Raw genomic sequence first — 26,118 nt, 5'->3', positions numbered from 1 at the left:
ATTCCTCACATTTAATCCTACTAAAAATTCCCTGTCTTAGGTCTGTTAGTATCACCACTTTATTTTAAGAATGTGAAATGTCAGAATCATAGTAGAGAGAATGATTTATTTCAGCTTTTATTTCTTTCATCACATTCCCAGTGCGTTAGAAGTTTACATACACTCAATTAGTATTTGGTAGCATTGCCTTTAAATTGTTTAACTTGGGTCAAACGTTTCAGGTTGCCTTCCTCAAGCTTCCCACAATAAGTTGGGTGAATTTTGGCCCATTCCTCCTACAGAGCTGGTGTAACTGAGTCAGGTCTGTAGGCCTCCTTGCTCACACACGCTTTTTAGTTCTGCCCACATATTTTCTTTAGGATTGAGGTCAGGGCTTTGTGATGGCCACTCCAATACCTTGACTTTGTTGTCCTTAAGCCATTTTGCCACAACTTTGGAAGTATGCTTGGGGTCATTGTCCATTTGGAAGACCCATTTGCGACCAAGCTTTAACTTCCTGACTGATGTCTTGAGATGTTGCTTCAATATATCCACATATTTTTCCCTCCTCATCATGCCATCTATTTTGTGAAGTGCACCAGTCCTTCCTGCAGCAAAGCACGCCCACAACATGATGCTGCCACCCCCGTGCTTCACGGTTGGGATGGTATTCTTCGGCTTGCAAGCCTCCCCCTTTTTCCTGCAAACATAACGATGGTCAATATGGCCAAACAGTTCTATTTTTGTTTCATCAGACCAGAGGACATTTCTCCAAAAAGTTTGATTTTTGTCCCCATGTGCAGTTGCAAACCGTAGACTGGCTTTTTTGTGGCGATTTTGGAGCAGTGGCTTCTTCCTTGCTGAGTGGCCTTTCAGGTTATGTCAATATAGGACTTGTTTTACTGTGGATATAGATACTTTTGTACCTGTTTCCTCCAGCATCTTTACAAGGTCCTTTGCTGTTGTTCTGGGATTGATTTGCACTTTTCCCACCAAAGTACGTTCATCTTTAGGAGACAGAACGCGTCTCCTTCCTGAGCGGTATGACGTCTGCGTGGTCGCATGGTGTTTATACTTGCATACTATTGTTTGTACAGATGAACATGGTACCTTCAGGTGTTTGGAAATTGCTCCCAAGGATGAACCAGACTTGTGGCGGTCTACTTTTTTTTCTGAGGTCTTGGTTGATTTATTTTAATTTTCCCATGATGTCAAGCAAAGATGCACTGAGTTTGAAGGTCGGCCTTGAAATACATCCACAGGTACACCTCCAATTGACTCAAATTATGTCAATTAGCCTATCAGAAGCTTCTAAAGCCATGACATACTTTTCTGAAATTTTCCTGTTTAAAGGCACAGTGTAACGGCCATCGAAAGGAGTAGACCAAGGCGCAGCGTGGTGAGTGCTCATCATTAACTTTTAATAGAACACTTTCAACAAAACAAGAAAACGAACGACAGCTAAACAGTTCTGTCAGGAACATGAACTAAACAGAAAGTAACCACCCACAAAACCCAAAGGAAAACAGGCTGCCTAAGTATGGCTCCCAATCAGAGACAACGATATACAGCTGTCCCTGATTGAGAACCATACCCGGCCAAAACAAAGAAATACAAAACATAGAAAAAAGGACATAGAATGCCCACCCTAGTCACACCCTGGCCTAACCAAAATAGAGAATAAAACCCTCTCTATGGCCAGGGCGTGACACACAGTCAACTTAGTGTATGTACACTTCTGACCCACTGGAATTGTGATACAGTGAAATAATCTGTCTGTAAACAATTGTTGGAAAAATTACTTGTCATCCACAAAATAGATGTCCTAACTGACTTGCCAAAACTATAGTTTGTTAACAAGAAGTTTGTGGAGTGGTTGAAAAATGAGTTTTAATGACTCCAACCTAAGTGTATGTAAATCTCCGACTTCAACTGTACCTGTCTGAGCCGTTGAATTGCGACTCCACTTTGTCTCTGTACTAATGTTTTGCTGTTTGATTGCCTTACGGAGGGCATAACTGCACCGTTTGTATTCGACCATATTCCCAGTCACCTTGCCATGGTTAAATGCGGTGGTTCGGGCTTTCAGTTTTGCGCGAATGCTGCCATCTAGCCACGGTTTTTGGTTTGGGTAGGTTTTAATTGTCAGTGGGAACAACATCCCCTATACACTTCCTGATGAACTCAGTCACCTTGTCAATGTTATTCTCAGCGGCAACCCGGAAGATATCTTGGTCCGGGTGATCAAAACAATCTTGAAGCATGGATTCCGATTTATCAGACCAGTGTTGAATTGACCTTAGCACGGGTACTTCCTGTTTGAGTTTCTGCCTATCGGAAAGGAGGAGCAGATTAGAGTTGTGATCAGATTTGACGAACGGAGGTCGGGGAAAAGACCTTGTAGCCAACCCAGAATGGAGTGTACCAGTGGTCGAGAGTTTTTGAAGCACGTGTACTAGAACTTCAGTAGCGTTTTCCTCAAATTTGCTACAGATGTTATTATACTGAACAGAAATATATACGGAACATGTAAAGTATTGGTCCCATGTTTCATGACCTGATATAAAAGATCCCAGAAATGTTCTATATGCACAAAAAGCTTATTTCAATCAAATTTTGTGCACGTTATCTGGCAACAGTACCACCAGAGCTGTTGCCACATAATTGAATGTTCATTTCTCTACCTTAAGCCGCCTCCAACGTTGTTTTAGAGAATTTGTCAGTACGTCCAACCAGCCTCACAACCGCAGACCATGTGTAACCACGCCAGCCCAGGGTCTCCACATCTGGCTTCTTCACATGTGGGATCGTCTGAGACCAGCCACGCGGACAATCTGTCAAGAACTGTCTCAGGGATGCTCATCTACGTGCTCATTGTGTCCTCACCAGGGTCTTGATCTGACTTCAGTGGGAAAATTCTCACCTTTGATGGCCACTGGCATGCTGGATGGCCACTGGCACGCTTCTTGGAAGAATCCCGGCTTCAACTGTACCGGGCAGATGGCAGACAGCATGCACTGCGTCGTGTGGGAGTGAGCGGTTTTCTGATGTAAACGTTGTGAACAGAGTGCCCCATTGTGACGGTTGAGTTGGGAAGTGGAATGCACAGAGATACCGTGACGAGATTCTGAGGCCCATTGTCGTGCCATTCATCTGCCGCAATCACCTCATGTTTCTGCATGATGACGCACTTCCCCATGTCGCAAAGATCTGTTCACAATTCCTGGAAACCGAAAATGTCCCAATTCTTCCATGGCCTGCATACTCACTCAACATACTCACCTTGAGCATGTTTGGGATGCTCTGGATTGACGTGCACTACAGCACGTTCCAGTTCCCGCCAATATCCAGCAACTTCGCACAGCCATTGAAGATGAGTGGGACAACATTCAACATGCCACAATCAACAGCCTGTTCAACTATGTGAAGGATATGTGTTGCGCTGAATGAGGCAAATGGTGGTCACACCAGATACTGACTGGTTTTCCGATCCACTTTTTTTTAAGGTAACTGTGACCAACAGATGCATATCTGTTTTCCCAGTCATGTGAAATCCATAGATTAGGGCCTAAGGAATTGATTTCAATTGACTGATTTCCTTATATTAACTGTAACTCAGTCAAATATTTGAAATGTTTGCATGTTGTGTTTTATTTTTTTTGTACAGTGTAGTACTCTCCACTCGCACACACATTCATTTGAAGAGGTTGGATATACACCCACACACACAAATACACAGTATAGCCCTAATGTACGCACACTTTTGCAACAAGTTCCCAAGTTCTCCTTCTGTCTACTTCAGAGACTTCAGGCATGAGTGTACACACACACACACACACACACACACACACACACACACACACACACACACACACACACACACACACACACACACACACACACAGAGAGAAGCAGCCACGTCCTCGGAAGGTCTCCCATCTATCTCTGATGCATCCAACGATGTGTCCCTCCCTCCCTTTGCACCTACACAAACTCTTCCTCACACACCTACACAGCCACTCAGCCATGTCCTCAAGATCCCAATCGCATGCATAAATCGCGCCTCGTGTTTTTCTGTTTCGCTGGGGCACCAAATACCAAGCCCACAGCTGGCTGTCAAGGGCATCTCATCTTTTGACGGGGCGCCTTGATCTCTTGTGATCTTTTCCCAAGAACACTCTGGCATTTCACTGCAGCTGCACTGTTTAATTATAGCTTGGCTCTGCTACCAGCCTCCCCTGGAATATCATATTGGGCCCCTCCAACTAAAATCCATATTGGGGAAAAATAGGAGAGAGAGAAAGAGAGGAGAGAGCTTTGACATTGACATCCTGTGACCCCACTTCAAGGGAGCGGTCATAGCCCTGTGTGGTGAGGGGGCCTCACCACCTCCCAGGCTTAGCCCTCTGCACACAAAGTGAGCACACACACACACACACACACACACACACACACACACACACACACACACACACACACACACACACACACACACACACACACACACACACACACACACACACACACACACACACACACAATGATATACTGTAGGCACACTTAGCAAGTTAAGAGACACACACACACACGCTTTTGGACTGGCATTCACAGTGAAGAGGCAGACACTTGATACCTGTGCAGTGGGTGGACAGCCATACCTTTGAAGGCCAGGGACCGCGGGTGTGTGCGGAGTCCCCTGGGCCCCGGATTGTACCTGTCTGAAAGCAGCCTCTGCATTACGAATGGACACCTTTACCTTACCTTGACCACTACAGCTCCTAATCTCTTAATGAAGACCTCACCTCCATCTCCTCTGGTTTTTCAAGGCACTGACTCGGCCATTAAGGGGACGGCAGCAGCCAAGCCAAAAGTTCACCCTTTCTGATCTTTCCGCCCCTCGCTTTATCATTTAAAGGTGTCTCTCTCCGGCGCCGTTCAAAGGTGAGAAAACCGCATGGAATCAGCGAAAGGGCCATGGGAGAAGAGGAAGGTTGGGCGCCAAGACGCTTGAAGTGTGTGTGCGCGAGTGTATCGTGTCTGCATATGTGCGTGTATGTGTGTGGTGGGGGTCTGTCAGAGGAGCCAAATTACCCTCCCCCACCTACCTTCGCCCTCTCTCGCTCCTTAATAAAACTTTAATGGGCTCCTCTCAAAAAGTAGCCGGGCCCACTAATCAGAATTGATTGCCGCCACTTAGGAAGAACCCAGAAGCTCGTCTCCAAGAAGCTGGAGCCAGCCCTCCTCGATGAAACCAGGGAGAAATGACGCAAATTATATACAATGAGAGAGAGAGGGAGAAAAGAGAGAAAGATAGAAGAAAGGAATAACCTATTGCAGCCATCAAAGTTGAGTTTATCTCATCTTTATATATATTTTTTGCTCTGCTATGAATTGGAGTTTATTTTCCCCCCTTTTGTGTTTACAGTCAGCTTCATTTCAATGCAGAGATTGGCAGGACTCAATGGATTTGGCTGGGTGTGTTTGTGCAGCCTTTTGAGCCCCATCATCCGTTTCCTTGACGGTGCCGAACGGACCTTTGGCTATTTGTGATAACACGAAAATAAGCAATGTATATTCAACACCACTTTAGGCGACTGTCCACCCCTCGCGAATGGAAATGAGTGGCATTTAAAAAAAATGGCATTGTCCGCGTTGATCTGACCCAGGCAAATGAATTTGAAATCTTGGACAGAAAGTCCTCTGTTTTATTATTTCATACTATTTCATACCTAAGTAGGATCACTTTATTCATGAGATGGCTTGGGGCCTTCTGATACGAGGTAAATAACAAAAGAGCCGAATTGAGGGATGCAATACCCTCCAAAACCAATTATGTTTTTTGAATACTCTTGCAATGTGAACAGTGAATCAGTTTTATTTTGAATAAAGCTGTTTATTCATTTTCATAGAGAGGCGGTTTGTTTGGTTGTAGAGAGGCTGCATGAAGAACATTGACTTTGGTTTTCACAATCTAATTCAAGACCACCATAGAAATTAAACATATACATTCCCTAAAATAAAATGTATACAGTACAAACGTTCCTCCAAGTCTCTGCCTTGTCTGGGTGTTACATAAAATAAATGTGCTAGTTTTGAAACTCCTATAGCTACTGTATTCAAGTTTGAATCAGCAGGAATAGTCTACTGCTGTGTTTTGAGACTTGCTTGGCAACACCCCCCCCCCCCCTCCACTTAATCCAAAGACTTTGTTTTCATTATTGTTACCAAAATCCTCCCGGCAGGCATGCTTCAATGCTAATTACGATTGTCAGAATTGCTCTGTCTCTCCTCAGCCCGAACTCATGATGAGGGAGAAAGGGGTGGAAAAGAGAAGAAAGGGAGAGGGGTCATCCTCCATCTTGTAGCACGTCTGAACCCAAAGAAGAAGGAGATCGGGAGAAATACCTCAGAAATACCTCGCCAGGCATGCTTTGACATTACTGGAATTCATTTGTTTGCGAAGCGTCCTGCTTGCCTTTTCTTTACCGCCCATATCTATTATTCCGTCTGAAATGTACTGCGGTTTCCAACCCTGCTGTGTGACTAGGCTATTTCCCATTGTTTCCTTGTCCTTGTTCTTCTTTGTGTCTGTTTTTCTCCCTGTTCCTTGCCACTATGAATCATATTCCCACATATTGTTTTGATCAAGTGTTTGTTGCCTCACCAGTCTCTCTACACTTGTTTTTACTGTGTTGTCATTGCCTTTTCTTGCCCACTTCTGTCTGCCCCTCTGTTTGTACCTTCCAAGAAGCACATTATCTGAGAAACCCTCTGCCAAACTAAAGGAAATGAAAGAACGAATCAACATCGAAATACTTTCTTTTTCAATTAGTTTTCTTTAGTGGAATTGCTTTCCACTTCTAGTGCCTTTGTTTTCCTTGAGCATACCCCATTGGACAGCACTGCTGCGGCAGGAGCTAGTGGGGACACGCTGCGTGTCCATTCCCGGGCTCCCCCGTGGTGAGCTGGATGTTGCGGGCGGGGAGGTAAAGGGGACATGGCGGGCCACTGAACCCTCACAACATGGCGACGCTTGTGTCCAGGAACAACACCACTGCGCTAGTGAAAGGCTATGTTCCCTGTTGAACACAGAGCTTTTGTGTTGTCAAGCCCTAACACTGTTGTACCGTCCAAAAATGTATCAGTATTCAGTTTCTCACCACCTCCAATTCTCTCAGTTTTTTGGCCAAAGCCACATCTGTGTTGTTGGTATACACTACCTTTCAAAAGTTTGGGGTCACTTAGAAATGTCCTTGTTTTTTAAAGAAAAGCTCATTTTTTTGTCCATTAAAATAACATCAAATTGATCAGAAATACAGTGTAGACATGGTTAATGTTATAAATGACTATTGTAGCTGGAAACAGATGATTTTGAATGGAATATCTACATAGGCCTACAGAGGCCCATTATCAGCAACCATCACTCCTGTGTTCCAGTGGCACGTTGTGTTAGCTAATCCAAGTTTATCATTTTAAAAGGCTAATTGGTCATTAGAAAACCCTTATGCAATTATGTTAGCACAGCTGAAAACTGTTGTTCTGATTAAAGAAGCAATAAAACTGGCCTTTAGACTAGTTGAGTATCTGGAGCATCAGCATTTGTGGGTTCAGTTCCGGGCTCAAAATATCCAGAAACAAATAACTTTCTTCTGAAACTCGTCAGTCTATTCTTGTTCTGAGAAATGATGGCTATTCCATGCGAGAAATTGCCAAGAAACTGAAGATCTGGTACAACGCTGTGTACTACTCCCTTCACAGAACAACGCAAACTGTCTCTAACCAGAAAAGAAAGAGGAGTGGGAGGCCCTGGTGCACAACTGAGCAAGAGGACAAGCACATTGGAGTGTCTAGTTTGAGAAACAGACACCTCACAAGTCCTCAACTGGCAGCTTCATTAAATAGTACCCTCAAAACACCAGTCTCAACATCAACAGTGAAGAGGCGACTTTTTTATGGCCTTTTTGGCAGAGTTCCTCTGTCCAGTGTTTGTGTTCAATTGCCCATCTTAATCTTTTCTTTTTATTGGCCAGTCTGAGAGATGGCTTTTTCTTTGCAACTGCCTAGAAGGCCAGCATCCCAGAGTCGCCTCTTCACTGTTGACATTGAGACTACAATTTAGCATGCAATTGGCATGCTTGCTGTCCACCAGAGCTGTTGCCAGAGAGCTAAATGTTCTCTACCATAAGCCTCCTCCAACGTCGTTGTAGAGAATTTGGCAGTACGTCCAACCTGACACAACCTGACACAACTGCAGACCACGTGTAACCACGCCAGCCCAGGACCTCCACATCTGGATTTTTCACCTACAGGATCCTCTGAGACCAGCCACCCGGACAGCTGATGAAACTGTGGGTTTGCACAACCGAAGAATTTCTGCACAAACTGTCAGAAACCGTCTCAGGGAAGCTCATATGCGTGCTCATCGTCCTCACCAGGGTCTTGACTTGACTGCAGTTAGGCGTTGTAACCGACTTCAGTGGGTAAATGCTCACCTTCGATGGTCACTTGCTTGCTGGAGTAGTGTGCTCTTCACGGATGAATCCCGGTTTATCTATACCGGGCAGATGGCAGACAGCGTGTATGGCGTCGTGTGGGCTAGCGGTTTGCTGATGTCGACGTTGTGAACTAAGTGCCCAATGGTGGCGGTGGGGTTACGTTATGGGCAGGCATAAGCTATGGACAATGAACACAATTGCATTTTATCGTTGGCAATTTGAATGCACAGAGATACCGTGACGAGATCCTGAGGCTCATTGTCTTGCCATTCATCCGCCACCACCACCTCATGTTTCAGCATGATATTGTAAGGCTCCATGTCACAAGAATCTGTACACAATTCCTGAAAGCTGAAAATGTCCCAGCTCTTCCATGGCCTGCATACTCACCAGACATGTCACCCATTGAGCATGTTTGGAAGGCTCTGGATCGACGTGTACGACAGCTTGTTCCAGTTCCGGCCAATATTCACCAACTTCGCACAGCCATTGAAGAGGAGTGGGACAACATTCCACATGCCACAGTCAACAGCCTGATCAACTCTATGCAAAAGAGATGTGTTGCACTGCATGAGGCAAATGGTGGTCACACCAGATACTGACTGGTTTTCTGACCTATGCCCCTACCTTTTTTTTTAAGGTATCTGTGACCAACAAATGCATATCTGTATCCCCAGTCATGTGAAAGGCATCAATTACGACCTAATGAATGTATTTAATTTGACTGATGTCCTTATATGAGCTGTAACTCAGTAAAATCTTTGAAATTGTTGCATGTTGCGTTTATATTTTTGTTCAGTATAAGTCCTCGCGTTTGACTGACAGCCTCTCTTGCTCTCCTCCTCCTCTTTTTCCCTTTTTCCCATGCTTTTGGAATAAAAGCAAAAGAGCACAGCTAACCAGCTGGAACCAAGAACAATCAGCTTCACCCATCCCCCATCGCCATCACATCCCTGGCTTTCATGTGCCCACCGCTGCAAACTGTAATGATGCCCGATCATTTTGCTATTTGTTTCCATTTATTTATGTATTTATTCACGCTACCTCTTTTTATGTTGTTGGTTTTGCTCTTTTGAACTGGGCTGCTGTGTGTGAGAATAAACGTGGCTTGGGGAGGGGAAGAAGACACAGAGAGCAATAAATGGCCGCTGTCAATCTGTTGGGGTTGGTGGGGCGAAGGTTTCATCTTAACCAGACGTTGGCATTCTCCATCTCGTGATCCAAGGCAAAACAAACCACTGATGGACTGCTCATTAGTCTGCGTGTGTGTGTGTGTGTGTGTGTGTGTGTGTGTGTGTGTGTGTGTGTGTGTGTGTGTGTGTGTGTGTGTGTGTGTGTGTGTGTGTGTGTCATTCAACACACACTGCTGTTCTAATTAGGTGAGGGACCCTGAGCTGGATACGAAGACCTCAAAGTTAGGACTGGCGTTTGTTGTTTGGTTTGGTTAGCATCCCTCTATGTGAGCTCTCTCCATAGGGGGCAAGCAAGGTTTGCTGGATGTGATGGACTAGAGTCGGAAGTGTGGGAGTGAGCATATGGCGACCACGTGTCTGTAGACTTTACCTCATACTTTAACTCTTGAAACTCCCCCTGGAACTCCACTCAAAGATACACACTTACTGTATACTCTCACCTAGTAGGTCGACAGTCATTTTCATAGTCAGTGCATAACAATGACACTCTTTTGACCTAACCCCGTTCTATCGCTCCTTTTCTCTCTCTCCCTCTTTCTCCCCCTATCTCTCTTTCTTTGACCATTCAGCCCTGAAAGATGCCCGCTTCCAGCTGGTGAACTTCTCGGACAATGAGCTGCGGGTGTCTCTGTCCAACGTGACCCTGTCTGACGAGGGGAGATACGTGTGCCAGCTGTACACAGACCCTCCACAGGAGGCCTACGCTGACATCACTGTGCTGAGTATGACTACACACACTTTTATTTGTATTTATTTTTATATTTCACCTTTATTTAACCAGGTAGGCCAGTTGAGAACAAGTTCTCATTTACAACTGCGATCTGGGCAAGATAAAGCAAAGCAGTGCGACAAAAACATAAACACAGAGTTACACATGGGATAAACAAAGGTACAGTCAATAACACAATAGAAAAATATATGTACAGTGTGTGCAAATGTAGTAAGATTAGGGAGGTAAGGCAATAAATAGGCCATAGAGGCAAAATAATTACAATTTAGCATTAACACTGGAGTGATAGATGTGCAGATGATGATGTGCAAGTAGAGATATTAGGGTGCAAAAGAGCAACAACAACAACAACAAAAATTATGGGGATGAGGTAGTTGGATGTGCTATTTACAGATGGACTGTGTACAGGTACAGTGATCGGTAAACTGCTCTGACAGCTGATGCTTAAATTTAGAGAGGAAGATATAAGTCTCCAGCTTCAGTGGAGACTTATATCAACAATTGATTCCCATTCAAAATACTGTTTTCCCTAAATCTAACCCTTACCCTAACCTTAAGCCTAACCTTAACCCTAACCCTAAACCTAACTCCTAAACCTAACCACTAACCCCTAATTCTAAACCTAAACCTAATCCCTAAGCCTAAAATAGCCTTTTTACAAATGAGGACTGGCAAAATGTCTTCACTATTCAGAATTTTAGTTGGTTTTCTATTCTTGTGAAGACTTCTGATACAAGTATAGTAAAACATGTACACGCACGCACGCACGCACACACACACACGCACACACACGCACACACACAGCTATCACTGGCACATCAAAGACCGATGGAGTGGTTGATCCCACAGCTGTATCTTAAGGTAGCCTTCTCTCACTCACTTTTGCACTCAGAGACAAACTTGAACCCTTTCTCTTCACTCTGTTTTTGTGACAGAAGGTAAGTGCAGGGTTTCAATAATGATAATAAAGGACAAATAAAAACAGTCATCAAGGTGTCGTGCCAATGTGCAAAGCATGAATTGAAAAATAATATCCTTGAAAAAAAATTAACAGGAGTAAAAGTCTCGCTTTTAGGGATGAGGCCATTTCATTGAAAGCAAAATATGTTTTATATGTCACTTTCATGATGTCATGTTTTGTAAGCATACATACAAAACAATCCAAAGCCAACAGAATGGCTTCAATCTAAACCTTGTCAAGCTAGCTGACGAACATTGTCTTCAGCTCACAGCCGTATTTGGCGTCAATGCAGAAACACTTCAAGAGCCACGCCAATCAAAACCCAGCACCCATCCAGTTCTCCACTGTGCATCCTCACAGGGTTTTTGAGGGGAAATTACATTGTGTGCGTATTATACAATGCGACATACAAAACGTGCTTGAAAAAAGAGCACGCACTTAGACATAATGATGGCATTTTGGCAATGAAGTTTGACAGCGGGATGCGGGGAATGATTGTGATCTGAAAGTGTTCACAAGGAGGAAATGGGGAGACTGGTTCTGGCTTGGATCTGTGTGTCTGGGCCAAGGCAGGGGTATTGTCAGCATAGGGGCTTTATAATAAAGTGGGTGATTATTCTTTTTTTTGTGTGGAGCCTTTTGCCAAAAGCTGATAGGTGCCGATTCTGACTTGGATACGCGCTCTTAAATATAACTTAGTTTTATTTACAACAAAATGACTGTAGTCAATCTGATTTATCTCAAAGTATTTCCAAAAATGGTTAAGACATCTAAGATGGTGGTTTAAACCCCCTGGTTTTTAGGGTGATTTATGCCCCAAGTTTCTTAAACACTGTGTCTATTTGTCCCCCCTGCCAGTCCCTCCGGGCAACCCAATCATCGAGTCCCGGGAGGGGCAGGTAATCGAGGGCAATGAGACAGAGATGACCTGCACCGCCATGGGCAGCAAGCCCGCCGCCACCATCAGATGGATGAAGGGAGACAAAGAGCTCCAAGGTAGGTTACTGCCCGTTAACACTGTCACGCCCAAAACACTTTGTCAACCCTGTCACTCACAAAATACTTTAGTGGTCTTCTACAACTCAGCGGAGTCTCCGACTGAAAGACCAAAGTCTTAAACAAGATGTTTCTTATGAAGACGGATAAGAAGGCGACGGTTAAAGTCATTGTAGTGAATTACTCAGTATGAATTGTAGAATTGTCTGTTGTTGTTCATGCATCATTTTCCATTCCCTACATTGATTAGGTTCAAATGAATTGACTCAGTGATTCATGACCATATCTTTATTCAAAGGCCTTCACATAGTTTGTCAATAAAACCAGACAGAGACTCAGTGGTTGATGGCTCATCACCAAGTCAACACCAAAACCCCTCCCCTCATCTCCGTAGACGTTTCCTTTAAACCATCTCTTAGCACCCCTACCTCTACGGTCTCTTTCTAACTTTCCTCTCTCTTGATTTATTTTCTACCTCCTTCCTTCATTCCTTTATAATTAGCCCCACATCAACGACACTTCCGCCTAATTGGGTCACTCCCGTGGCTTTGAATGACTTGCATTAGAGTGATGGGCTGGCTCAGTGGTCGACGAGCCTCTTGGCACAGTGACAGCTTTCAAGCCTCTCTTCAAAGGGAGCTGGGATTAGGGGGGCCCAGGATTGGGCCAATGGAATGACCCCCTGCTGTTCCAGCTCCTACTCAGCATAGTCCAAAGCCCTTCACCCACGTCATAACCACAACCTCATACCAATCACTAATGGTGCAAAGCCCTAATGAGGAGTCAAAGCCTTTCAACTTGGTTTCATCTACTCAATGACCACTTTAACTCAGGAGACGGTAGGCTGACTCTGGTCCTGCAGGACTGTGTGCAGGCTTAAAGGAAAAATCCACTCAAAAACTATATTTTGGTCCACTGTTCGTCCACTGTTAATACAGACCCAAAGTGTTTTGCATGTCAGCAGTCAAGTTTTCAAGATATTTGACTTTCAAGAAGCAAAGTGTCACTTGCCACATCATCATGATGATGCGTGGACTAATATTATCATTTTTTTAAAGATAGTTTTTTAATGGATTTTTCCTTGAACTTGCTGCCAAGCGCTAACACACCTGATTCACGTAATCATGGTCTTTGATATAGACCAGGTTTAGAGGAATCCGGTTTTTTAGTGCCTAAGTCTGCACCGACTGTGGCACTCCAGGACAGTTGGTGCCCATTCCATGCGTTAACCATTAGCGTAACTACTACAGTCTTGTTGAATAGCGCTGGCTAGGCCTAGCTGTGTGGATGATATCTTTCTTCACTCTCTGTGTTGACAAGAGAAGTTACCTGACAACAAACAGAGGATGACGGAGAGTTCCAACATCTCAACTTTACTGCTAGCCGTGTAAAATGTTTTGTGATGTTGCTAGACAACAGTCTCAGGGCTTTCTATTGCCAACCACCTCTGAACGTAGACTTTCTTCGTCTTGAACGATGTGGAGTGGAGGCCATGTTTTTCCTTGTAATTGCCACATCAACATGATGAGTATGGCATGCCGCATTGTTCAAATCACATTTCGAATCACATTTTATTCGTCACATGCTTCGTAAACAACAGGTGTGGACTAACAATGAAATGCCTACTTACGGGCCTCTTCCCAGCAGAAAGAAAGAAAATAGAGAAATAATCAAAAAGTTTAAAAAAGTCATAATACAGTGCCTTCAGAATGTATTCATACCCATTTACTTATTCAGCCCAAATTCAAAATGGATTAATAATATAATTTTTTTGTCTCACCCATCTACACACAATACCCCATAATGACAACATGTTTTTAGACATTTTTGCAACTTTATTGATAATTAAAAACAGAAATATCTAATTTACATACAGTACCAGTCAAAAGTTTGGACACAAATCAAATCAAACATTATTTGTCACATGCGCCGAATACAACAGATGTAGACCTTACCGTGAAATGCTTAGTTACAAGTCCTTAACCAACAATGCAGTTCAAGAAAGAGTTAAGAAAATATTTACCAAATAAACTAAAGTAAAAAATAATAAAAAGTAACACAATAAAATAACAATAACGAGGCTATATACAGGGTGTACCGGTACCAATTCAATGTGCGGGGGTACAGGTTAGTTGAGGTAATTTGTTAATGTAGGTAGGGGTAAAGTGACTATGTGTAGATAATAAACAGCGAGTTGCAGCAGTGCAAAAACAGGCGGGGGGGGGGGGGGGGTCGTCAATGTAAATAGTCCAGGTGGCCACTTGATTATTTGTTCAGTAGTCTTATGGCTTGGGGGTAGAAGCTGTTAAGGAGCCTTTTGGTCCTAGACTTGGTGCTCTGGTACTGCTTGCCATTCGGTAGCACAGAGAACAGTCTATGACTTGGGTGACTGGAGTCTTTGACAATTTTTTGGGCCTTCCTCTGACACCACCTAGTATATAGGTCCTGGATGGCAGGAAGCTTGGCCCCAGTGATGTACTGGGCCGTATGCACTACCCTCTGTAGCCTTATGGTCAGATGCCGAGCAGTTGCCATACCAGGCAGTGATGCACCTACTCATTCCAGGGTTTTTCTTTATTTTTAGTATTTTCCTAGTAAAGTTAGGAAGGATGCCTGTATCTTTGTAGTAACTCAGTGTATTGATACACCATCCAAAGTGTAATATAACTTCACATTGCTCAAAGGGATATTCAATGTCTGTTTTTTTTTTGTTTTTTTACACATCTACCTATAGGTGCCCTTCTTTGGAAAACCTCCCTGGTCTTTGTGGTTGAATCTGTGTTTGAAATTCACATCTCGGCTGAGGGACCGTACAGATAATTGTATGTGTGGGGTACAGACATGAAGTACTTATTCAAAAATCATGTTAAACACTATTACACACAGAGTGAGTCCATGCAACGTATCATGTGATTTGTTAAGCATATTTTTACTCCTGAACTTATTAAGGTTTGCCATAACAAAGGGGTTGAATACTTATTGACTCAAGACATAATTCCACTTTGACATTATGGGATATTGTGTGTATGCCGGTGACACAAAATCTTAATTGAATCACAATTCAGGCTGTAACACAACAAAATGTGTAAAAAGTCAAGGGGTGTGAATACTTTCTGAAGGCACTGTAGATACACAATGAGTAACGATAACTCCACTATATACAAGGGGTACAAGTACCGAGTCAATGTGCAGGAGTACGAGGTAATTGAGGTAGATATGTGGGAGTTTTAATAACTTAATGGACAGAATGTGGAGGTTGAGAAGGAGGAGGCTTGAGGCTCTTTATAAAGTCATCTTTCCTGGGTTCCTTGCAAAATCATTTGGAGATGGTCTGAGGGGAGGGACCTTAGACCTCTAATATGGTTGAGAAGGAGGCAAGGAGATTGGAATTGAGGAATCATGGAATGACTAATTGAGATAGAGCCAGGATGTAGGACACAAGAGGGAAGAACATGTCACCACGGTCCATACCACTCGCCGCCTGCTCCAAATTGCTTTCGGCACCTTGCAGATGTATTTCTAATTAAACATCCTCATGATTTAACCTAATTACCTTAAGGGATAATCGGGCGTGTTTTAAATATCATTTAAAGGTTACATACCTGTCCTGAATGTAAACCAAGATGTCGGCCTCTGAAGCAAAGCCTCAGTTATCCTACTACCGTTATAGCTCTTCTCTTGCCCTCTCTCGGTCTCTCCCGCTCTCTTTCTCCCCTCACCCTTGCCTTCTCTCTATGTCTCCCTTCTCATTTCACCCCTCTCCCTCTTTATTGTCCTCTTTCTTATCCTGCTTGTTTTGTTCTGTGGTTAATATTTCCCCCTCTTTTATATCCTGACTTCTACGGATATCTCCAGCACTTAGGCATACGAGTGAAATGAAAGTCAAGGAACAATGGGAGTTCCAGCAGCACAGGTTTTTGTCTGGACAAGACTAGATGAGAGAGAGAGGTGGGGGGTGGGTGGGGGGTGGACGGAGAAGTGACGGACAAGGGCGAACATGGCCATTAGCCTTAAGTCTTCAAAGAGAACCACCAGGGTGATTTCAATTATCCTGCCACACTGTGCTGGAATGACTGACAAATTGATAAAAGCATAATTGAACTTGCAGTGGGCAAGTAGTCAAGAAATGTCTGAGGCGTTTCGACGGATCTGAGTTCATTCTCCCCAAATGCAGGCCACCAGCGTACCCCACCCCCCGTGCTCCTAAATGGCGCTGAAATTACAATGATCGATTTTCAAATGTAAAGTAGCGGGGACTGTTAATGGCGCTGCATCTGAAGGAATAGCTAAGCAATTAAAAGTGGCTTGACTCTGTCTGCATTGATGTTGAACCCCAAGCTTCACTCTTCGACTACCAAAGCAATTAGCTTTTCATTAACCTTAATATGTACGCTAGCACTCAAAAATAGTGTTGGAGTAATCTCAAGCGCCACATCTGAGATTGTGGCTATCAAACGGAGATACTATCACAGTGGGAAGATGATATCTTAATAAGTAAATAAGATTCCGTTTGCATCATCCAATTCAAAAGGTATTTGCATCTCCATCGTTTGAGGAAGTGCCCAGCACAGGTTTGCTATAGCATAATGTTGACAGCGCAGTGAAGTGATATGCAACATACCAGCAATTATCTACTGTGTAATAATAACATAAAATGTAGGGGGAATCAAATTTACTCCTTAGGTCAAGATATACATTGCACATTCTCGATGTGACGCGACACATCTCCTTCGCATAGAGTCGATCAGGCTGTTGATTGTGGCCTTTGGACTATTGTCCCGCTCCTCTTCCATGGCTGTGTGAAGTTGCTGGATATTGTCAGGAACTGGAACACACTGTCATACATGTCGATCCAGAGCATTCCAAACATGCTCAATAGCGGATGAATGGCACGACAATGGGCCTCAGGATCTCATCATGGTATCTCTGTGCAAATTGCCATCGATAAAATGCAATTGTGTTTATTGTCTGTAGCTTATCCCTGCCCATACCATAATCCCACTGCCACCATGGGGCACTCTGTTCACAATGTTGATATCAGCAAACCGCTCGCCAACACGACCCTGTCTGAAATTCTTCGGTTGTGCAAATCCACAGTTTCATCAGTTGTCCAGGTGGCTGGTCTCAGACGATCCCGCAGCTGAAGAAGCAGGATGTGGAGGTCCTTGGCTGGAGTGATTAATCATGGTCTGTGGTTGTGAGGCCGGTTGCACGTACTGCCAAATTCTCTAAAACGATGTTGGAGGCGACTTATGTTAACATTAAATTCTCTGGCAACAGCTCTGGTGGATATTCCTGCAGTAAGCATGCCAATTGCATGTTCCTTCAAAACTTGAGACATCTGTGGCATTATATTGTGTGACAAAACTGCACATTTTTGGGGCCTTTTATTGTCCCCAGCACAAGGTGCATCTGTGTAATCATCATGCTGTTTAATCAGCTTCTTCATATGCCACACCAGTCAGGTGGATGGATTATCTTGGCAAAGGAGAAATCCTCACTAACAGGGACGTAAACAAATTTGTGCACAACATTTTAGAGAAATAAGATTTTTGTGCATTTGGAACATTTCAGGGATCTTTAATTTCAGCTCATGAAACACTTTGCATGTTGCGTTTATATTTTTGTTCAGTATACATTCAGTTGCCAGTTTATTAGGTACACCACTCCATTCACGAAAATGGTTCGCTCCTACAGACAGTAATTCGTTTAGTCATGGCTTGCTATATAAATCAGGCAGACAGGAATCGAGGCATTCAGTTACAGTTCAGTTGATCGTTTGAATGGGCAAAACGAGTGACCTAAGCGACTTTGAGCATGGTAGTACCGTTGGTGCCAGGCGCGCTTGTTGCAGTATCAGAAATGGCTGGCTGGCTGTCACGACTTCTACCGAAGTCGATGCCTCTCCTTGTTCGGACGGTGCTCGGCGGTCGACATCACCGGTCTTCTAGCCATCATTGATCCATTTTCCATTGGTTTTGTCTTGTCTTCCTACACACCTGGTTCCAATCCCATTCATTACATGTTGTGTATTTAACCCTCTGTTTCCCCCTCATGTCCTTGTCAGAGATTGTTTGTTGTTATGCTCGTGATATTCGATTGGTGCACGACGGGTTGTTGTACCTACGTTTATTTTATTATGTACTTTGGTTTTGGAGGTTTTGTTTTACGTTATTAAACTACTCCATTTATACCAAGTTTGATTCTCCTGCGCCTGACTTCCCTGCCTCCTACACACATGGCATGACACTGGCCTCCTGTGCTTTTCATGAACAACAGTGTCCAGGGTTTACCGAGAATGGTGCACAAGTAAAAAACGTTCAGTCAGCAACAGTCCTGTGGGTGAAAACAGCTCGTTAATGAGAGAAGTCGAAGGAGAATTGCAAGAATTGTGCAAGCTAACAGGCCGGCCACAAACAGGCAAATAACGATGCAGTTCAACAGTGCTGTGAAGAACGGCATCTCGTAATGCACAACTCATCGGTTCACAGATGGGCTATTGTAGCAGACGACCACAGCCCGTTACACTCCTATCAGCTTAAAACAAGATGCAACTCCAGAGGGCACGCGATCACTAACGCTGGACAGTTGAGGAGTGGGAAAACATCACCTGGTCCGACCAATCCCGGTTCCTGTTGCGTCATGCTGATGGCATAGACAGGATTTGGATTAAGCAACATGAGTCCATGGCCCCATCGTGCCTGGTGTCAATGGTACACTTTGTACCATGCCCCAAGAATCCAGGCTGTTCTGGAGGCAAAGGTCCGACCCGGTACCTAATAAATTTGGCACTGAGTGTAGAGGTCCTGGATGGCAGGGAGCTCGGCCCCAGTGATGTAGTTGGCTGTCCGCACCACCCTCTGTAGGAGGTGCTGTTGCCATACCAAGCAGTGATGCAGCCTGTCAATATGCTCTCAATAGTGCATCTGTATAACTGTTAGTGGATTTGAAGGCCCATTCCAAATCTTTTCAAGATTCTTCTTCACAACTGTGTGCTTGTGTATGGACCATTTGAAGTCCTTAGTGATTTGGACACCGAGAAACTTAAAGCCCTCTACCCGCTCCACTACAGCCCAGTCGATGTGGGTGGGGGCGTACTCACCCCCCCCCCTTTCGTGCAGTCCACGATCAGCTCCTTGGTCTTACTGACGTTGAGGGAGAAGTTGTTGTCCTGGTACCACACTGCCAGTTTCTGACCTCCTCCATGTAGGCTGTCTCATCGTCACCGGTGATGATGGTGTTAGAGTCGTGGGTGGCCACGCAGTCATGGGTGAACAGGGAGTACAGGACAAGACTAAGCACACACCCCTCATGGGCCCATCTCTCTCTCTCTCAACTCCCCTTCCTTTCCTCTCCCTTGTTCATTCACACTCCTTCTCTATCCCTCTCTCTCTCTCTCATCAACCTCCCCATCTCTCAATCCAATTTACATCTATTTAATTTATTGACAAGACCAAAATACACTCATGCTTCCAAATATTGTTACAAAATGGGACAATGGGGAAAAGAACCCATCCCTGCCCGCTCTCTCCCTCCCTCTCCACTCTTTGTGCAGTTGTGGGGCGCAGTTAGCCTATTCAGTGTGTGGAGAGTGTGTTGTCTGTATTGTGTAGCACCACAGTTACTCATCAGAACAAGGTATGTGTGTAGGCCTGCTTCACACTTCGCTGTGTACTGTTGGCAGGGGTTACTTTGGGTCAAAATCCCTAAATACAACACAAATAAACTGTCCCATCCAACACAGCATCCATTGAGTGACTCACAAAAGCCCTCGACAGCAAGACATTTTCAGCTGATTCTCCTTCCATTGACCATTCTCAAGGACGTCGCCCTCTCTCCACTACTTTTACTGTACAAGGTCACTTTCATAGAGCCGCTCCATTCAGAGACCCACAATGGACGCCTCTCCCTTCGCTAAGTTATTACTAGTCTTCCCACGTAGCCTTGAGTACAACAGTATCCCTTTGTTACCATTTCGTTACAAATTAAACATATTCCACTCCCAATTCAACGTGGTTGGTTACATAATACAAGCTTTTCATAGGGGGAAAAATATGTTTGGTTTTCAGGTACGTTTAGAGATGTGTACTTCCACAAAAAGTACCAAATACCATTTTTATGTGATTATGTGGTGTCCTTATGAAGAGAAAACATATAGCTAGGCCAGTTACATTAATGTAATGCACTAAAGTACGTTCATCTCTAGGAGACAGAACGCGTCTCCTTCCTGAGCGGTATGACGGCTGCGTGGTCCCATGGTGTTTATACTTGTGTACTATTGTTTGTACAGATGAACATGGTACCTTCAGGCGTTTGGAAATTGCTCCCAAGGATGAACCATACTTGTGGAGGTCTAAAAAAAAATTCTGAGATCTTGGCTGATTTCTTTTGATTTTCCCATGATGTCAAGCAAAGAGGCACTGAGTTTGAAGGTTGGCCTTGAAATACATCAACAGGCACACCTCCAATTGACTCAAATGATGTCAATTAGCCTATCAGAAGCTTCTAAAGCCATGACATCATTTTCTGGAATTTTCCAAGCTGTTTAAAGGCACAGTCAACTTAGTGTATGTAAACTTCTGACCCACTGGAATTGTGATACAGTGAGTTATACGTGAAATAATCTGTCTGTAAACAATTGTTGGAAAAATGACTTGTGTCATGCACAAAGTAGATGTCCTAACCGACTTGCTAAAACGATAGTTTGTTAACAAGAAATTTGTGGAGTGTTTGAAAAACGAGTTTTAATGACTCCAACCTAAGTGTATGTAAACGTCCGACTTCAACTGTATTTGCAATGTCTTTGAGCAGGTGCCGTATATTGTTATACGATACAACGATAAAAAGAAACTCTGCACACTGCAATCTATGCTCGCATGTGGTTTATTGGTGACAATTGGTGACAACGTTTCAACCACTCAGGTCTTCATCAGGTGCCATAAAATACTGTGGTCTGTATTAAAAGACCCACTCCTTAATTCCAGAACAACAAAATGATGATAGAAAATGGCTGTAAATAACACACAGTGGACCTTTAAATGTGGCTGTCTTCATTTTCCTTCCCAGGTAAGTCGAAGGTAGAGGAGATGTACGACACCATGTTCACCGTGACCAGCCAGCTGACGTTCACCGTCACCAAGGAGGACGACGGTGTGCCCGTGGTGTGCATCGTGGACCACCCAGCCGTCAAAGACGTCCAGGCCCAGACGTACCTTGTGGTACATTGTGAGTATGGGCCGACACTCAAACCTTGTCTATTTTTACAGAAATATTCCTTGCACATATTATATGAAAACGTATGGCGAGCATGGGTGAGATACATGTTTTCTACTGATTGAGGGAAATCGTTTTAGATTTTGTTGTTTCACATATGTTGACTGAACTTTAAGTCTATCCATCATTTTTTGCACCAAACACAAGTTTGCCCCTTTTTCCTTGAAAAGGGTTCTCAGAGGCCTTTGTCCAAGCTGAGATGACAGACAAAGGCCTTCAGACTGCATTTCAGCTGTCTTTGCATCGGGAACTAAAATCAACCAACTTAATGTTTGGCCTATGTTTAATATGCAGTAATGGCATTATGATACAATGGGTAAGGCCCTGAAGTGCTTGAAGTGCTTGACTTGGCCTTTGGGCTGAAGACCTAGGCTTCAGATACCATTATCTACACAAAAGGGTAACGATATTTTCTCTTGCCTTTCCTTCCAAACTTGACATACAAAATAAACAAGGATGCTCCATCTGACTCTTCCTTGGAAGAGACGGGCTCATGTGCCTTGTCGTGACATTTGGCCACGTTCCCATTACAGTAGCAGACTGGTTCTCTAGGCCGCCCCTCTAAACTGCTTCTGCAGAGCTTGGTTGGGCTGCTTCTGCTGTCACGTTCGCACAAGTACTTTTTTCACATTGCGCTGGATAGATATTTTTTTTTACATTTTAGTCATTTAGCAGACGCTCTTATCCAGAGCGACTTACAGTAGTGAATGCATACATTTCATTTCATGTATTATTTTTTGTTTTTATTTCTACTGGCCCCCCGTGGGGATCGAACCCACAACCCTGGCGTTGCACACACCATGCTGGCGTTGCAAACACCATGCTCTACCAACTGAGCCACAGGGATGACCTTCTCCTTTGTTATCAGATACGAGAAACTGTTCCATTCTGGAAGCATCAGACACGAGAAACTGTTCCATTCTGGAAGCATCAGACACGAGGAACTGTTCCATTCTGGAAGCATCAGACACGAGGAACTGTTCCATTCTGGAAGCATCAGACACGAGAAACTGTTCCATTCTGGAAGCATCAGACACGAGGAACTGTTCCCTTCTGGAAGCATCAGACACGAGGAACTGTTCCATTCTGGAAGCATCAGACACGAGGAACTGTTCCATTCTGGAAGCATCAGACACGAGGAACTGTTCCATTCTGGAAGCATCAGACACGAGGAACTGTTCCATTCTGGAAGCATCAGACACGAGGAACTGTTCCATTCTGGAAGCATCAGACACGAGGAACTGTTATGATAGATATGGAAGGGGAAGAGAGGATACAGTTCAACGTTTCACATGGAACTACCAATATGGTGGCAATTGGATTTGAAATTTTAGCGAATACAAAAAAAAAATGTGTGATAATGAACTATCATTCCAAATTCTTGAAATTCTCCTCCAAGGTGAGCCAGCCAGCAGGCCAAATTCTACCCGTTCTCATTCCACAGTCCGCCTTGCGCACTCTCATCAGAAACATCGCCTCGCCATGCTGTTGGGGCAGGCAAAAGCAATCAATGTTGAAGTCATTGAGTGCACAGGCTGGCCTAATAGACTTCTTTCTGCCATAGAAAATAGAAAAAACATGGCCAGGGATATTAAATAAGTCCAGTAATAATATTGATGGCTTGCTGGGCAAGGTAGACAGGGTTGCCCCCCCCTTCCTCCAAGGGGTCACTAGTTCAGCTGCCCATGGCAGATGGATGGCCGAGGCTTGAGTGCTGCTGGGGGAAGCAGATAATAAAGCAAATAATTATATTAGCATAATGATAATGGTCGTCTCCCTGGACGATACAGATGCTCTCATTTTCCCCAAGTGGTAATACCAGGAAGTCACCGGAGCGTGTGTGTGTCCAGCGAGTTTAAGAGGGGACAACTCCGAGACAGACACTGGTACTGTAGCCGTCAAAACACTAAACCTCTAGTTTCATGATGACATTTTGAAGATGACAAGGACAGGAGATATTACGCTGCAGTGAGAGGACAATTGAGAGATGTACTGTAGTGTATTTTGTCAGTACCAACCCTCTGCATTGCATGTAATGGTTTCATTTGAATCCAAACACCACAAGATTCGAGCAAAGTAGTTTCAATAACTTTTGTGAGAGTGCAGTGTAGAAACAAACACATCCCAAGCCTGAAACCAAGTTCTCTCTCGTAAAAAGGGTACATGCCCGTCCGACCAATGTTGCGCCACGCCCATCACCCAGTCAGAGTGGCACAGCCTCTGCCAGGGCTGTAATAGGACTCCTGGACGGCCTGCAGATTGCTGTGTGTTGACCAAAAAGGTTGGACAGTGGAGCGGCCGGGTTGAGCTCCGCTGTTGAAATATTTAGTGATCTGCAAGTACAGCAACTTCCACTACATGAGCCCTGGGACAGCCTGGTTCTCCAGGCTGCCCCTCTAACTGCTTCTGCAGAGCCTGGTTGGGCTGCCCCTACTGTCACGCTCGCACAAGTACTTATTCATATTGCGCTGGATAAATATGGAAGGGGAAGAGCGGATACGGTTCGATGTTACACGATTTCACATGGTCCCACCAATATCGCGGCAATTGGATTTTACATTTTAGTGACTTCTACAAAATAATGTGATAATAAACTATCATTCCAAATTCTTGAAATTCTCCTCCAAGGTGAGCCAGCCAGCAGCCCAAATTCTACATGTTCTCATTTCACAGTTCGACTTGTGCGCTCTCACCAGACACTTCGCCTTGCCTGGTTGTCGGGGCAGGCAAAAGCAATCAATGTTAAAATCATTGAGTGCACATAGAAAATAGAAAAAACATGGCCAGGGATATTAAATAAGCCCAGTAATAATATTGATGGCTTGCTGGGCAAGGTAAGCAGGGTTGCCCTACTGCTCTGTTGCCCCCCCCCCCCCCCTCCAAGGGGTCACTAGTTCAGCTTTCCATTGCAGATGGATGGCCGAGGCTTGAGTGCTGCTGGGGGACACAGATAATAAAGCAAATAATTCTGTTAGTATAATGATAATGGTCGTCTCCCTGGACGATACAGATGCTCTCATTTTCCCCAAGTGGTAATACCAGGAAGTCACCGGAGCGTGTGTGTGTCCAGCGAGTTTAAGAGGGGACAACTCCGAGACAGACACTGGTACTGTAGCCGTCAAAACACTAAACCTCTAGTTTCATGATGACATTTTGAAGATGACAAGGACAGGAGATATTACGCTGCAGTGAGAGGACAATTGAGGGATGTACTGTAGTGTATTTTGTCAGTACCAACCCTCTGCATTGCATGTAATGGTTTCATTTGAATCCAAACACCACAAGATTCGAGCAAAGTAGTTTCAATAACTTTTGTGAGAGTGCAGTGTAGAAGCGAACAAGCCTGAAACAAAGTTATTTCTATTAAAAACAGTACATGCCTGTCCAACCAACATAGTGGCAGGTAGCCGGCAGGTATCCTAGTGGTTAAGAATGTTGGGCCAGTAACCGAAAGGGCTGCTGGTTCAAATCCCCAAGCCGACTAGATGAAAAATCTGTTGATGTACCCTTGAACAAGGTACTTAATCCTAATTGAGCCTGTAAGTCGCTCTGGATAAGAGCGTCTGCTAAATTAGTCAAATGTAAATGGTGCCAGACAGAGTGGCACAGCCTCTGCCAGGGCTGTAATTTGGACAGATGGATGGCCTGCAGATTGCTGTGTGTTGACCGGACAGTGGAGCTCCGCTGTTAACATATTTAGTGATCTGCAAGTACAGCAACTTCAACTACAGGAGCCCTGGGGACAACAACATCAGTCTTAGTGAAAGTACCCGAATACTCCTCGGGAAATGAACCCATCCACAGGTCAAACACTGAGCAGAATAGGCAAATATACACTACATGACCAAAAGTATGTTGACACCTGCTTGTCGAATATCTCATTCCAAAATAATGGACATTAATATGGAGTTGGTGCCCCCTTTGCTGCTTTAACAGCCTCCACTCTTCTGGGAAGGCTTTCCACAAGATGTCGGAATATTGTTTTCATTCAGCCCTTTGCATTAGTAAGGTCAGGCACTGATGTTGGGTGATTAGGCCTGGCTCGTAGTCAGCGTTCCAATTCATCCCGAAGGTGGTTGAGGTCAGGCTCTGTGCAGGCCAGTCAAGTTCTTCCACAGCGACCTTGACAAACAATTTATGTATGGACCTTGCTTTGTGCAAATCAAATAAAAATGTTGCAAATTTATTGATAATGAAATACAGAAATATCTCATTTACATACAGTACCAGTCAAAAGTTTGGACACAAATCAAACTTTATTTGTCACATGCGTCGAATACAACAGGTGTAGACCTTACAGTGAAATGCTTACTTACAAGCCCTTAACCAACAATGCATTTTAAAAAATATATATATAGAAATTTAACAAATAATTTAGGAGCAACAATAAAATAACAGTAGCGAGGCTATATACAGGGGGATCCGGTACAGAGTCAATGTGCGGGGGCACCGGTTAGTCGAGGTACATTAGAGTGTCTAGTTTGAGAAACA

At 44.1% G+C, this 26,118-nt stretch overlaps 1 protein-coding gene across 4 annotated transcripts in view; it reads left to right on the top strand.

The window, feature by feature from the left end:
- The window catches only part of cadm1a (cell adhesion molecule 1a), a 431,584-nt gene that overhangs the window by 345,994 nt on the left and 59,472 nt on the right, over positions 1–26,118 (top strand). For all 4 annotated transcript variants that reach the window (XM_014137379.3, XM_014137381.3, XM_014137380.3 and 1 more), the window contains 3 exons: positions 10,237–10,389; positions 12,217–12,354; positions 21,421–21,579. In XM_014137379.3, the coding sequence (XP_013992854.1) occupies positions 10,237–10,389; positions 12,217–12,354; positions 21,421–21,579 (450 nt within the window). The remainder of the gene's footprint in view (positions 1–10,236; positions 10,390–12,216; positions 12,355–21,420; positions 21,580–26,118) is intronic.

This window comes from Salmo salar, chromosome 13 (assembly GCF_965601325.2).
Source record: "Salmo salar chromosome 13, fSalSal1, whole genome shotgun sequence".
Taxonomy (NCBI): Eukaryota; Metazoa; Chordata; class Actinopteri; order Salmoniformes; family Salmonidae; genus Salmo; species Salmo salar.
This window is presented reverse-complemented; position numbering and strand designations above follow the sequence as displayed.